We start from the raw sequence: 15,920 nt of genomic DNA on the forward strand, positions 1-15,920 counted from the left end.
TTCTATAGTTTGTAACAAAGCAGTTCTCCCTAAAAGCTTAGTCCAAGCAGCAGCTATTTTGAGCCATGGGCAATTGCCATGTCTCAAAAAGGGAGGGATAACTATAATGCAGCAACATATGGATTTAATTTATAGGATTTAATTCATACAAAAAAATATTTCAGAGATCTGTTAAAAATTACCCTCAGGTTAATTTTAGATCAGAACAGTGAAGGTTTCCAGAACTAAAGGAACCTTTTGAAGTGATGCATATGGATTTTATGATTTAGCTCACATGTAGCTTTTAATGATTGATGCATTTTCAAAATGGGTTGAAATAGTTCCAGCAAAGCACACAGATGCACTGACAGTAGCTAAAGCTACATGCAAAGGTTTGGCATCCCACAGAAAACTTAAAGTGAAAATGGTCCACATTTTCTGAATCAGGTGATTCAGCAAATGGCAAGCAGGTTACAGATAACCTTAAAGAAACACCGTGTCACAAAGTGCAGAACTTGTGAAAAGGACAAATGGGACATTTAAGTCCAGGCTTAAAAAGTGCATGGAAGAAACAAAGAGGCCATGGCCAGAATGTCTGGACCTAGTAAAACTGTACATGAGAATAACTCCAACGAGCAGGGGTTTGACTCCGTTTGAAATAATATATGTCAGACCATATAAATTACTGCTGTTCACAATACAGACGCCACCTAAGGAGTGTAACAATAGGATTGTTTATTTAAGTACTGTTGTACGGGGGACTGATTTAGAGGTTACACCGCACTGTTGTACGGGGAACTGATTTAGAGGTTACACCGGGCATGCGGAGCAGTTCAGATAACGTTACTAGGACAGAGAGTTGATGACTGCACACCAATAAAGTTAAAGTAAGCTAAACTGCTTTAATCGTCCATTATGTATAGTCTAGATAGAGACAGAACATAATGAAACATGGTGGCAGCGGTGTGCACGTCGAAAATTGTCAGAATTAATTAACTAAGGAAAGTGAAAGTTTAGCTAGCGATGGAAGGGCTAAAACCCCCGGGAACTTTGATTGGACTCCAACAACTTGGCGAAGTCATGGAAAAGTTGGAAGGAGGAGTTCACGCTGTACATGGACCTTACCATGCCAGACGCTGAAGAAACCACAAAAGTCAAACTATTCAACTATCTCATCGGAGAAAAAGGCAGGGAACTTTGGGCAACTTTGGCGAGTGCTAGCCCTTCAGCGAGGACCACAGTGAGTTCAATGATCATGCAGTTTGACGAGTACTGCAACCCCAAGGTAAACGAAACTGTGGAAAGATACCGATTCTTCACGAGGAACCAAGGCTTGGATGAAAATGTGGACAGCTATGTAACTGATTTGAGAACGCTTGCTAGCAGTTGCAATTTTGGGGACATTAGAGATTCACTGATTAGAGACCGACTTGTGTGTGGTACAAATAGCTCAGCGCTGAGGGAGAGATTGCTCAGGGAAGAGAAGCTGACTCTAGATACATGCCTGCACATTTGTAGAGCTACAGAGCTGTCTAGGGAGAATAGCAGAACACTGCAAGGACAGACAGCGGAGGAGGTACATGCACTAAAACAGGCAGAAGAGAAAAAAAGATACAATGACATACTGTGCAAGTTTTGTGGTAGAACACATGAGAGGAATAAGAAAAAATGCCCAGCTTTTGGAAAAAAGTGTAAGCAGTGTGGAAAGGAAAATCATTTTGCAGCTCAGTGCAGATCGAGACGAGAGATCAGTAGGAAAACTAAGAAAGTGCATGCAGTTACAGAGCAGACTAGTGACAGTGACTCATATGAGGATGTCAACTACATAACTGAAGTAAATAAAGAGGATGAAACTGTAAACCAGGTTAAAGACAGCCACAGTCAGGGCCAGCAGCTCTTTGCAGGAATGAAGATAGGTGAAAAGTTTGTTAACTTCCAGATAGACTGTGGGGCCACCTGCAATATCATCCCCATCGACCTACTAAACCCAGATACACAGTTAGAGCACACTGAGAAAGTGCTAGTGATGTATAACAAGACCAAGTTGACTCCTCTGGGTACATGTAAGGTTAAGGTCAGAAACCCCAGAAACAACAAGCTATACAGATTAGAGTTTCAAGTGGTTAACCAGAATAGCAGAATCCCTTTACTGGGCAGAAAAGCCAGCGAGGCAATGAAGTTGATAAAAGTACAGTACGAGAACATTCTGGCTATAGACAGCATAGTGAAGAAGGAGCCGAGCCCAGTGACAAAGGGAGAACACGTGACCATGGATAAAATAAAGGAAGAGTTTGAGGATGTGTTCACCGGAGATGGCTGCATGGAGGGTGAATATAAAATAGAGATAGATGACAGAGTACCACCAGTGAAACTGCCAAAACGCAGAGTGCCTGTAGCTATGATGACACCTCTACAAGAGGAACTCAAAGACCTAGAGAGAAGAGGGATAATCAAACCAGTGGAACGCAGCACTGACTGGATCAGCAGCATGGTCGCAGTGAGAAAACCTAATGGGAAGCTGAGGATCTGTATAGACCCAAAACCGCTGAATCTGGCACTAAAAAGAAGTCACTATCCACTCCCAACTATAGATGACATCCTGCCGGAGATGTCAAAGGCAAAGGTGTTCACAGTCTGCGACGTGAAGCAAGGCTTCTGGCACGTCAAACTAGAAGAAGAGTCGAGCTACCTCACCACATTCGCCACAACATTTGGTCGCTTCCGTTGGCTAAGGATGCCAATGGGAATAAGCCCAGCACCGGAAGTGTTCCAAAGAAAGCTCATGCAGGCCCTGGAGGGCCTCCAAGGAGTCTACATTATAGCAGATGATGTGTTAATCACGGGGGAAGGAGCAACACAAGAGGAGGCAGAAAAGGACCATGACGAGAAAGTCAGAATCTTTCTAAGCAGGTGCAGAGAGCGCAACATCAAGCTGAACGCGGACAAATTCAAGCTCAGACAAAAAGAGGTACCCTACATAGGTCATCTGCTCACGGCCGATGGACTGAGGATTGACCCGGAGAAAGTACGGGCAATCAGAGAGATGCCAAGGCCAACAGACGTAAAAGGGGTGCAGAGACTAGTTGGGATGGTCAACTATCTTTCTAAGTTCTATGACCATCTCTCAGATGACTGTGAGATTCTGAGACAACTCACGCGCAAGGAGAACATGTGGGAATGGACGGACATCCAAGAAGGGGCGTTTCAAAGGCTGAAAGACAAAATCGCCCGAGCACCAGTCCTACAGTACTACAACAAGGAAGAGGAGTTGACGCTTCAGTGTGATGCATCTGACACAGGACTGGGGGCCGCCCTGACACAGAAAGGTAAACCAGTAGCATTTGGCAGTAGGGCACTCACACCAACTGAAAAGGGCTATGCCCAAATAGAAAAAGAATGTTTAGCCATCGTGTTTGGGATGGAAAAGTTTCATCAGTATACTTATGGTAGAGAGGTCACAGTACAAAGTGACCACAAGCCTCTAGAGAATATACACAGCAAGCCCTTACTTAGTGCACCTAAGAGACTGCAGAGAATGCTACTCAGGCTGCAGCAATATGATATTAGTGTGACCTATGTTCCAGGCAGGGATATGTTACTTGCAGACACGCTGAGTAGAGCATACTTACCAGAGAGCACTAGGGTAGAGAGTGAGACAGATATAGAGACTGTAAACATGGTCAGCTACCTACCCATTTCAGCAGAGAGGCTGTGTGCCATCAGGGCTGCAACGAAAGATGACACAAAGTTACAGAGTGTGGCATATAGAATACTATCAGGGTGGCCCAAGAGAAAACAGGACTTACCAAACGACATCAGGCACTACCACACCTTCCAAGATGAACTGAGTTTTCAGGATGGCATAGTGTTCCGAGGGGACAGAGCCGTGATACCTGACGCACTCAGGGTGGACATCACTCACAGGATCCACTCCTCTCACCTAGGAGTTGAAGGATGTCTGAGGCGAGCGAGGGAGTGTGTATACTGGCTTGGAATGAATGAGGAGATCAAGAACTTCATCTCCAAATGCGACATATGTAGGTCAGTGGATCCAAAGCAACAAAGAGAGACACTACACCCACATGACATGGCAAGCAGACCCTGGGCCAAGGTAGGAACAGACCTTTTCTCCTTTCACAATAAAGACTATCTGATAACAGTAGACTATTATTCAAACTTTTGGGAGGTTGATTATCTGCCTGACACTAAAAGTAACACAGTGATCAAAAAACTCAAGGCCCACTTTGCCCGACAGGGGATCCCGGACATTGTTATCTCAGATAACGGACCCCAATATGCATCACTAGAGTTTCAGCACTTCAGCCAAAAGTGGGGCTTTGAACACAGGACATCGTCGCCGGGATACCCACAGAGTAACGGGAAGGCGGAGTCAGCGGTGAAGACAGCCAAGCGCCTGATGCTGAAAGCTGCAGCAGCGAGACAGGATCCGTACTTGGCCATGCTGGATCATCGCAACACACCGAGCCAGGGCCTCAACACAAGCCCGGCACAGAGACTCCTAATCAGAAGGACCAGGACCCTGCTTCCCACTAAGGACACTCTGCTGAAGCCAGAGGTAACACACAACGAACAGGGACTGAAATACAACAGACAGAGACAGGAAAAGTACTACAACCGCACAGCAAAAGACATGGACACTCTGAAAGGAGGGGACAGTGTGAGAGTACAGCCCTGGGACACACACAAGGGCTGGAGACCAGCGAAAGTGGTCCAACAGGTGAGCCATAGATCATATGAGGTGGAGTTGGAGTCAGGAGGTGTTTTGAGACGAAATCGTTGCCACCTCAGACACGATCTCACCAAGAGCACACTGACACAAAACACACCCACACCAACAGTGACTGAGGCGGCCATACCACCAGGTGGCCCAGCGAACCAAGAGACGGTCACCAGGTCAGGTCGACGAGTTGTCAGACCCCACTACCTGAAAGACTATTCTCAGTGATTAGAGTATGGACTAAGAAAAAAAAAAAAAAAAATAATGGAGAAATGGAAATGTGTTGTTTTATACACTTGTTGCACTTGTAGGAAAACTGATGTTTTACACCTGTTGATCTATTATTGCTTATGATGTTAGATCTGTTATAAATGAACAGAGCATAAAGTGTGTTACACTAGAATACCTACACTCAAGGAAAGAGACTAACTTGGGAAAAGAAAAAGAAAGATGTAACAATAGGATTGTTTATTTAAGTACTGTTGTACGGGGGACTGATTTAGAGGTTACACCGCACTGTTGTACGGGGAACTGATTTAGAGGTTACACCGGGCATGCGGAGCAGTTCAGATAACGTTACTAGGACAGAGAGTTGATGACTGCACACCAATAAAGTTAAAGTAAGCTAAACTGCTTTAATCGTCCATTATGTATAGTCTAGATAGAGACAGAACATAATGAAACAAGGAGGAAGGAAAAACTCTAGCAGACTATATGAGAGAAATGATGCAGTTTAAAGATGTGTCCAATACAAATTTACTGCCAGGAGAACCTTTGTCTCCACAGGATCCACAAGCAGTGAGACCAGAAAACTGGGTGTTAACTGGACGAGCCAAAGGTGGGAAGGACCATCCAAAGAGCTCCTGACCATGCCAACAGCTGTGAAGATCGCTGAAAGGCCATCCTGGATTCATCTCAGCCACTGTAAGTTACAGAGAGTGTTAAATACCTAAAGGTTGGAACAGTGGGAAAGTCCGATTTACAAAGGGGTTTGTTTTTTTAGGGCCACTCGTCTCAACGTCAGTGAAGAAATCAACTGATCCCTGTTCTTTAGAGTCCTGGGTAAAATTAACATCTCTGCTAACCTAGCAAAAATGGGGTTCCCATGCAGATGGGACTTCTTTTGCGTTGTGGCTGTGCGTGCATTATCTGTTTGAGTTCAGATCCGGTAAATGAGAGAGGAAAGAGGTTCATCCACTCCACTGCCATGAAGATTTGGCTGGGTGATATCCCAAACCATCATGTTGACAACCTATGGGAAACGTATGCAAGAACTGTAGTGCAGCAGCATAACAAGACTGACTGCTACGTGTGTTCTGTCATGAACACCTCACAGGCTATTTGTTTTGCATCATATGCATTCCAGTTTATGCCTGCTCAATTGATAAATGCCACGACTGGGGAGATTATGATGGAACAAGTGTGCAAAGGAGTAAAGTCGTCACTGTTCTCTTACAGTAATGTTACAGGCTTTCCCACCAAGATGAAGGCTGTTATGTCTAAAGGAATGAAACATCCAGTGTGTATTCGCTCACCTGGAGGGAATGATACGGTGAAGGTAGGACATGCAGCAGGATGCCAGAGTACCATCACTGACCTTTACTTTGACTTTGTCTGCGGCATTGTCCCTAATGGAACGTACACCAGCTGTTCTACTTGGAAACCACAAGTCAACTTTCCTACAGAGGGTGGCTGGTTCTTGTGTGGAGGAGACAGTATCTATCCATCATTGCCTATAAACTGGTCAGGTACATATGCTCCTGTTTTTGTTTCTGACCACACTGTTATCATCTCAGCTTAAGCTGTGAAGGACCATCACTCCTCTGATAGGATGAAAAGAGAACTCAGCTCCAGCTCAGTTTTCCAGCCCCATGATCGATCCCATATGGGGTTCTAACATTCCCTCTAAACATAAACACTGGAGTACAGCGAATAAAATACTTTGCTGTACTCTTGACTTTCACTTTTCCGTGGTTTGGAGTTGGTAAATCTATGCTGATGATTGAGACACTGGACTACAGAATGAAGACCCTGGTAAACATGACGATGGACATCAATAAAGGACAAAACAAACAATTAAGTGAAATGGGTTTAATGGTACTACAAAACAGAATGGTTTTGGACAGGTAAACTGCTAGCCAAGGTGGCGTATGTGTAATGATTGGAATTTCCTGCTGTATGTACATTTCTGACGCAAATGAAACTCATATTACTGAAGCTATGTCTGCTTTAAAGAATCTGCAACAAGCAATGTCCCAGGATACTGTTCCTCTAAGTATGAACTTTCTCTCCTGGTTCTTTTCAGGATCGTGGTGGCACCTTTTACTGAAAATAATGACACCCATTATTATTGTTCTTATTATTCTTTGTGTTTTTACTGCTTGTGTAATCCCATGCCTAAAGTCTATGATTGCTAAGACTATGGGAAATGTAATGTTTCAATATCAAATGCTTTCACAAATCCCTCTTGAAGAAATACACCCCGTAGTTTAACTTTTCCCTTTTTAAATGCTTAACAAAATGACAGTCTCATTGAAAATGCAGAATGCAAGTAAAGAATACTTGAAGTAGGTTAAGTTAAGCTTTCAATAAAATGATTAAAAGGGGGGAATGTTAGAAAAATGTGAATGTAATCATTTTATTTCTATCAAGTTACAGGTATTTGATTTGTTTTAAGAGTTTGCTTTCAGGAAGGTTTTGTTGTATTTACCCTTGGGCAGGAATAACAAATGGTTCTCTCAGATAAGGAATGTCTCCCTTATCCAGCTGTGCATGAAGCTGGTGAGCAATTACCATCTGCAATTCCAATTGTTTCCTTCTTTGCTTTTAACCTCCTGACCCGTTTTTGCCCCCATGTTGTAAACCTCCTGAAACCTCCTGACCCAATCCTCCTGACCCCCTCTTTGATGTGTGATAATAAAGGCAGAAGGACAGAAATGACCCAGCGCAGACGATACCAAACTTTCAGGGAGTGTAGTTCTCCGTTTGGGTCATCCTCTGTCCTCTTCTATAGAACAGTCTGAAACTTGTGTTGTGTGCTTTTCATTCTAGGATAAAAGGGGTTAACTTTAATAACCCTATCAGCGAGAGTATACATTATGAGCAGAAGAGTAGTGTGTATAGTCTCGACTTGTTGGATTAATTTCCCTCCATATGTCAACAATTCCCAATTATTTCATTAAGATATTTATTCTTTTATTAATATTTTTAACATCAGATTCGCCATTGGATGAATCGATTTTTGGGTGTAATCTAATATTGAAGTCCCCCCCACATATTACAATACCTTGACATTTTGTAGTCATAAAGTCAAAGACGTGTTTGTAAACTGACCAGTCACTGCCCGGAGGCACGTAAACATTGACAAGACTTACTAGAACACCATGGATTTTCCCGATTATCATAACATATCTCCCTTCACTATCCTTGTATTAGAAATTTCACAGCTTACTCATCCACTTTCCTTTTAGCATTGTCCATATTTAAAACGGTGATTGACTGCAAGAAAGAAGATTAAGATAAACCAAAGCCCAAGTCCTCACTCCACAGAAGCACCTGGTGAAGGCCGTCTGAATGCGCAAAGCTTCTCCTTGTAACTCGCGTCTTTGACGGGATCGGGGGCACTCCTGCTTGTGGGCCGGTCCGTCCACGTCAATGTCAGCTGCTTTATCCTCTCTATGAGAGACTCCGGTGCTTTCGTAGTTTTAACAGCGTATCCTTTCCTCCTCAGGTCATCCGCTGCATCTGCTGCAGAGTCATACACTTTGATCCCGTCTGTGTATTTTACCCGCAGCCTGGCAGGAAATAGGGTCTGGAACTGAACTTGATTCTCTTTCAAAACCTTGCGGACCCCAGCGTATTCTCTTCGTTTATTAATAATGCGCAATGGGTAGTCTTGGTCAAGGTTTACGTGTTTGTCCATCCATTTAAACCCCTTTATCTGCCAAGCTTTGCAGAGCAGAGAGTCTTTGGACTTAAAACTCCCGAACTTCACTATGATGGAGCGTGGAGGTGCCCCCGCTGGCGGCTGCGGCCCGAGGGAGCGGTGCGCCCTCTCAATATGAAGATCCGGCACCTCCTCCTCGGATAACTGTAGACCCTCACGTAGTAGCTTTTCTTCGAATGATGCCATAGTTGTTGAGTCCTTTTCCGCACCCTCGCACACGCCGTATATCCTTATGTTGTCTCATCTGGAGCGGCTCTCTAAATCTGTTATCTTATCCTCTAGCTTCACATGTAGCTTTAGCATCTCCGTCACTACGAAATCTCGTCTTTTATAGGCTCTAGCTTTTCGTTGTTTTCCTGCCGAAATCCTCTGAGTTCCTGGAGGATTACATCTAGATCAGCCATGGCTTTAATCTCGGCGAGCAAGATGCTAACGAGGTGCTAGTTAGCTTTAGCTTCGGCTACCGGGCTTGAACAGTATATTTATCTTCCCACCTCCAAATAAGTTGCTTAGGGCGAGCTGTGCCCCCTTTGTATTAACAATCTTGAAATAGTACTTCTTCTGAAATGGGGCTTTAGGTGAATTCGCTGGGGTTTTGACGGGAGCGTTCCTAACGTGCTGCCATCTTGGTGATGTTCCGGCCAGAAGTCCGTAGCTATTTCTTATCAAGGCTTTTCGCTCTGATGGCAGAAAGCCATCAACAATCTCACAAATTACACTTTACAAGATGGCAAATGTGTGGAAGCACATATCCTCTGTACTTTTAAAGAATTGCAGTATTCTCCACCATTAATCAGGTGACTGTGTGGGTAAGAAGGTTTTAGAAGTCCAGGCGGAAGCTTTTATTAGTGCATGTGGGAACATTTCACCGCAGAGGATAAAGTTTCCCGTTAAGTAATGAAAAAGATTGTTTTCATGGGTGTGTTTTTAGAAAAACTGTTGTCCCCTGTTGCTCAATTTATTTTCACTTTCTAAGTGGGCCAATCTGCTGCACGTATGAAAAAGTACCATACATCAGCGAATGCATGAACTATTAATAGGCCACATTACACAAGTTTATAAATGGATATTTATTTTCCAGAACATGCAAATTCATTTATATCTCATTTACCCAGTCCCCCTTTAACATTTCCCTTGGGCAAAAGTAGCAACAATTTATTCAAAATGTCTGCTTAATGCACTGATTAAAATAAACCAGCATCCTCACAAAAATAGTTGAATATGTTTAAGGTTATGTCATACAAATACTACAAAATGTATTCATGGCATCATTCAGTCTAGGGTGGTATTGGAAAAGTAGAAAAAAAAGGCAGGAAAACATGGAAGGAATCCGAACGCTTACATAGGTAGACTGCCGATTGACTGTCGACTGAGGGTCGACTGTCCCTCCCTCCCTTCTCGCAAATCTAAACTATGCATGCAACGCTTCCAACTGGCTCCTCAGCAGTGGCAATATCAATGCCATAAACGCAATAGAAGCAGCCTCTAATTCTCTTTGGGCTTGTATAATGAAGTAACCTCAGCATACTCAAGACTAAAATTTATTTCTTTATAATTTTGAGATTAGACAGAGCTAATAGAAAGAAACAGCTGCAGTATTCAAAGCAGGAAGGACCTTGCAAACACAACCTGAAGTTGCTTCAATAAATCTGTCTCTGCTAGTTGGAATACCTCTGAACATTTACATGCACACTGACACTTTTATTTTAATACCTTAACATTACTTATCCTAAACATAGAGTGTAGGTGTTCACATAGTTTACTATTCCAGAAAGGGGTTACACTGAAGTTTTCGTTTGCATTTTGTATGATGAGGAAAATAAAACCACCATGACCTGTTCACACGTGCAAACTTAACAAGTGGAACAGAAGCAAAACATTATTGTTTTCAGTCAAGCCCAAAAAAATTACAATTTTTTTCTTCTATGTTTCTTCATCTTTAACGCAAAGGAACAGCTAAATGAATAAGCATAGAATAAATGAATAAATACGTGCATTTATTTAACTGAAATAGTTTAGCAACAATGTATTTTCTGTCTTTGTTTGCCATTAACAATGTACAGCCCCTCCAGACATTCAACGAAGAGGTATTGCTTGAACCATCATCATTAAACACATCTCTTATAAATTGCATATATGAAAAAGATACATGGTGAAATGAGATACTTTCTCTTTTCTCTTCAAGGGATGCAATGTGGCAAAAATACTTAACACTTAGATGCAGTAGTACGGAAATCCTAAAAATAATCTTTTAAGTCGTCCTAATAAAATTTTTTTCTGCAATTTATGGTTCATTAGACCACCATAACTTCCATGCAACAACTGTATTTCTAAAAAAAATTTAAAGAATGTCTTTACAAAAAGAATAAACAATGTCACTGTATTAATCAAAGAAGGAAAAAACCCAAGAATAATTGTTGGATGTTTATGTTTTATTTCTTCTGACCGACTAGTTTAGAGTAACCTCTGAAATTAAACACCACTCCTATCTTTAACTCACTTTAATATCTTGATACTTTTATTCTAGTCTGTATTGAATGGAATTCCAATACAGGTCAAAACCTTAGAAACTGTGGGAGATATGTAATGCGTCTCTGTTATAGCAGCTAAACGTTCTGCTTTATTCAGAGGAAATAGCAAAATGCAGAATGTTTAAAGAGTTCCAAGATCCAACAAAACTGCTCTGAATGATTGGCTTGAAATATTTAGACTGAGAGTCCAGCCATTGGCCCGTCGTTTTAAGGAAAGATCAATACTATGAATTGTCAATAACTTGTCAATAATAATTGTCATTGTTCCTCACAAACACTGCTAATCACAAACATACAGTCTGCTGTTGTTATCACCTAAACATTGAGTCATCTATCAGACAAGCCCAGAATAAGCTGCAGTTGTGACTGAGAGCTACTTTAAACAATACGTTTAGATAGAGTTGGATTTGGTTGTTTGCGTGGAATCATATAAATATAATGTAATAACCAGCATCAGCTGAATTTTTAAAATAATTGTAAAGATGAGAATTTTCCTCTGTTATAGAAAAAGCCAAACAAAAGAACATTAAATATCCTGGGATTGCGGCACTTTCAGAGACAACACTGGACTTCACTGTTACTTTAATGCAACAGTCCATGTTTTTCACAACTCTGTTCTTTATAACTTTCATTTTTTTCGCACAACACAACTGAACGAGAAGCAGCCAAGTTTTTTCCCCTGAACCATTAAAGCCTCCAAAGAAACTCTGAAGCTCAGGAAATCTGAATGTTGCCCCCAGCCTGTCAGTGACCTGGAAATCTTAATCTCTCTAATTCCTCTGAACAGAGGGTTCAATTTAATTTCTACTTCACAATTTTTGTCTAAGCTGTAGGAAGATGACCTTAGAAAGTTATGTGTAGAGTGGATACCTTTAGTAAAATGGGAGATGGTAGAATATAAGACTAAAGGACTAAGCATAGAACTAAAGGAGTATATATTGTTTCCGCTTTAGCATCAGTTCTTCTGTCAAACTCCTCGCAGCTCAGCTTTCATCTCAAACATGAATTTCTATATTTCTTCATCCAGACAGTCACTGATATGCTTTATATCTTTGCAATATTTGCAGTGCTCATATCGCAGCTTTCTGCTTCCTTCAGCATCTCTGCTGATGGCGTCTACAACATACTCCTCTTCCCTAGCAGCAACATAGCTTATTGCTCCAGTTGGACCAAAGTTGTTTAGACCAGTATCCTCAGCTGGGAAGCTGGAAATCAAATTAAATTGATGCTGCTTTGGTAATTAACATAAAAAAACTATTGGTGAAATATTAGAGTGTGAGTACTAATCTGGAAAGTGGAATCTGTTGATCATTAAAGGCCGTGTGCATTTCTCCAGGACCATCAGCGAAGGACTTGTCCTCATATTTAATGTTTATTGTTATTGCCATATCAAAACAGTTTATTTGGCCAGTTCTGTATTTTGTGAATGAAGAACAGGAGTCAGACTAAGAACAGAAAACATCTGAAACTCAGTTAGGGAGCCCTTTAAACACAGGGTGGGCAAGAACAAACATGGAACGTCTGCAAACTTTATCAACTACAAACGTTCCTTTATAAGGAATGTTCTGGTTTTGTCACCAGCTCCCATGTTCATTCTTCACACTGCACATTGGTTGGATGATGGATTCATTCCTTTTCTACGCAGCTTTCACATTTTTCTGTTTTCACAGTCAGGTTTTTGCTCTGTTCTGCTTAAACTGAATGAATGAGGTGAGTTTTCACCTCCTGGACCTACATATACCATGAACATGTGTCAATTATTGCCCTGAAAGGCTTTCAAGCTCCTTCACTTCCCTTTATTTTCCTTTGCTCTATTTTTATTTTATTTTTTGCAAGTTATAGTCCTGTAAATAGAGTAAAGTGAAACAAAAAAGGATCATTTGGGACAAAAATCTTGAAAAGCCATCAGTCATGTATGGTAATATAATCTTATATTGCCTATGTACAAGAAGCATTCAAACAAAGTGAGCTGAAGATTAGACAGGCGTTAGATGGTTGACTGTGTAAATGAGGATGGTTTAAGGAAGTGAAGAACATCTAGATCCCTCAGGACTGAGAAGTAGAGCAGAAAGGAGTGTTGTTTGGTTGCTTCCCAGATAGCTGTAAGAATGGTTTGCTGGGCAAGTAAAAAGCCATGGAGGGGCTGCAGTGTTAGAGGATAGAGTCTGGGGATCCAAGAGCTCAATTGAGCTGATCCTCGTACTGTTTCCGGAAACAGTCCCCAGCAGGAAAAAACTCCCAGCAACGCTCCTGGTACATCTTCCATACATACGACTCCTTAAAGAAAGGAAGACAGGGATAGCTGTTAGAGCTTATTTCACATGCTAGGAAATTTGAAGTGTTATAGCATATTCTTTACATCATTATTAACAGTAAAGCACAATTTAAGAAGTGAATCACAGTTAAAATAAAAGACTTCCTTGTTGAAGACCTGAGCTTTGAAAAAGTCATTAAACTAAACCAAAATGCAGAAACAAACTCCCCCTCCAGCCAAAACACCCCCCCTCCGCCCAAAAAAAGATAAATAAGTAGACGGTAAGGTGGCAGCCCCTCCCTGGGCTGCCACCTTACCGTGGTGGAGGGGTTTGAGTGTCCCAATGACCCTATGAGCTATGCTGTCAGGAGCTTTATGCCCCTAGTAGGGTCACCCAAGGCAGACAGGTCCTAGGTGAGGGACCAGACAAAGAGCAGCCCAAAAGCCCCTTATGATGAGTACCATAAATGGATCTCGTGTTTCCTCGCCTGGACGTGGGTCACAAGGGCCCCACTCTGAAGCCAGGCCTGGAGGTGGGGCACGTTGGCGAGCGCCTGGTTCCCAGCAAATGAGGATTTGCTGGGAACGTCTGGCACAGCTCCCCGTGACACGGAGCTTTAACTCCCACCTCCAGGAGAGCTTTGAACACGTCCCGAGGGAGGCGGGGTATATTGCGTCTGAATGGACCATGTTCCGTGCCTCTATTGTTGAGGCGGCTAGTCAGAGCTGTGGCCGCAAGGTTGTTGGTGCATGTCACGGCGGCAACCCTTGAACACGCTGGTGGACACCAGCAGTGAGGGAAGCTGTCAAGCTGAAGAAGGAGTCCTATTGGGCTTCATTGGCCTGTTGGACTCCAGAAGCAGCTGATATGTACCGGCAGTGAAACCAGCAGGCGGCTCGGCTGGTTGCCGAGGCAAAAACTCGGCCGTGGGAAGAGTTCGGAGAGGCCATGGAGAAAGACTTCCATACGGCTTTGAAGCGATTCTGGTACGCTATCCGCTGTCTCAGGAGGGGGAAGCAGTGCATTACCAACACTGTTTATAGTGGGGGTAGTGTGCTGCTGACCTCAACTCGGGACGTCGTGAGTCGGTGTGCGGAATACTTCAAAGACCTCCTTAATCCCATCAACACGTCTTCCATTGCGGAAGCAGAGCCGGAGGACTCTGGGTCAGGTTCTCCCATCTCTGGTGCTGAGGTTGCCAAAGTTGTTTAAAAAGGGGGACCGAAGGGTGTGTTCCAACTACAGAGGAATCACACTCTTAAGCCTCCCTGGTAAGGTCTATTCTGGGGTTCTGGAAAGGAGGGTCCATCGGATAGCCAAATCTCGGATTCAGGAAGAGCAGTGTGGTTTTCATCCTGGCCGTGAAACACTGGATCAGCTCTACACCCTCAGCAGGATCCTGAAGGGTGCACAGGAGTTTGCCCAACCAGTCTACATGTGCTTTGTGGATCTGGAGAAGGCATTTGACCGTGTCCCTCGAGGGACCCTGTGGGGGGTATTCTGAGAGTATGGAGTACCGGGCCCTTTAATAAGGGCTGTCAGGTCTCTGTATGACCGATTGCCGGCAGTAAGTCGGACTCATTTCCGGTGAGAGTTGGATTCTGCCAAGGTTGCCCTTTGTCACCAATTCTGTTCATAACTTTTATGGACAGAATTTCTAGGCGCAGCCAAGGTGTTGAGAGGATCTGTTTTGGTAGCCTTAGGATTGCGTCTCTGCTATTCGCGGATGACGTGGTCCTATTGGCTTCATCAGGGCATGATCTACAGCTCTCACTAGAGCGCTTTGCAGTGGAATGTTAAGTGGCTGGGATGAGAATCAGTGCCTCCAAATCTGAGACCATGGTCTTGAACCTGAAAAGGGTAGAGTGCCTCCTCCGGGTTGGGGATGATGTGCTACTAGTGGAGGAGTTCAAGTATCTTGGGGGTCTTTCACGAAGAGGGGAAGATGGAGTGGGAGATCGACAGGAATGGGAGATTGACAGGCGGATTGGCGCGGGGCCTGCAGTGAAGCGGGCGCTGTACCGATCCGTTTTGGTGAAGAGAGAGCTGAGCCAAAAGGCGAAGCTCTCGATTTACCGGTCGATCTACGTTCCTACCCTCATCTTTGTTCATGAGCTTTGGGTCATGACCGAAAGAACGAGATCCTGGATACAAGCGGCTGAAATGAGTTTTCTCCGTAGTGTGTCTGGGCTCTCCCTTAAAGATAGGGTGAGGAGCTCACCCTATCTCTAAGTCCCCCTTAAGTCCCCCTTAAGTCCCCCCCCCTTAAGTCTCCCCCCCCCCCCCCCCGGGGGGGGGGACTTAAGGGGGACTTAAGTCCCCCTTAAGTCCCCCCCCCTTAAGTCCCCCCCCCCCCCGGGGGGGGGGGGGGGACTTAGCCGCTGCTCCTCCATGTTGAGAGGAGCCAATTGAGGTGGCTTGGGCATCTGTTTACGATGCCCTATGGACGCCTCCCTGGATCTGGGAATTGT

The 15,920-nt window shown here is 43.5% G+C and overlaps 2 protein-coding genes across 4 annotated transcripts in view; one reads left to right on the forward strand and one right to left on the reverse strand.

Moving 5' to 3' along the window:
• Positions 1-3,841: 3,841 nt before the first annotated feature.
• LOC110367863 (uncharacterized protein K02A2.6-like) lies at positions 3,842-7,111 on the forward strand. 3 transcript variants are annotated; one of them, XR_004931825.1, is made up of 3 exons: positions 3,842-4,717; positions 5,504-5,641; positions 5,721-7,111. XR_004931825.1 is itself a non-coding variant. In XM_021314540.2 (2 exons), exons 1-2 carry the CDS (start codon positions 3,974-3,976, stop codon positions 4,943-4,945), a joined length of 828 nt encoding a protein of 275 aa, XP_021170215.2. In that variant the 5' UTR covers positions 3,842-3,973; the 3' UTR covers positions 4,946-4,979. The 3 variants fall into 3 exon arrangements, 1 of the variants encoding a protein (XP_021170215.2); XR_004931826.1 differs by having other exon boundaries at positions 6,176-7,111; XM_021314540.2 differs by lacking the exons at positions 5,504-5,641; positions 5,721-7,111 and having other exon boundaries at positions 3,842-4,090; positions 4,235-4,979.
• Positions 7,112-9,718: 2,607 nt separating this feature from the next.
• Positions 9,719-15,920, reverse strand: part of ryr2a (ryanodine receptor 2a (cardiac)) — a 597,233-nt gene continuing 591,031 nt past the window's right edge. The window contains exon 115 of the mRNA XM_036142377.1: positions 9,719-13,471. Coding sequence (XP_035998270.1) covers positions 13,376-13,471 — 96 coding nt within the window. The 3' untranslated portion in view covers positions 9,719-13,375. The remainder of the gene's footprint in view (positions 13,472-15,920) is intronic.

This window comes from Fundulus heteroclitus, chromosome 10, assembly GCF_011125445.2.
Source record: "Fundulus heteroclitus isolate FHET01 chromosome 10, MU-UCD_Fhet_4.1, whole genome shotgun sequence".
Lineage (NCBI taxonomy): Eukaryota > Metazoa > Chordata > Actinopteri > Cyprinodontiformes > Fundulidae > Fundulus > Fundulus heteroclitus.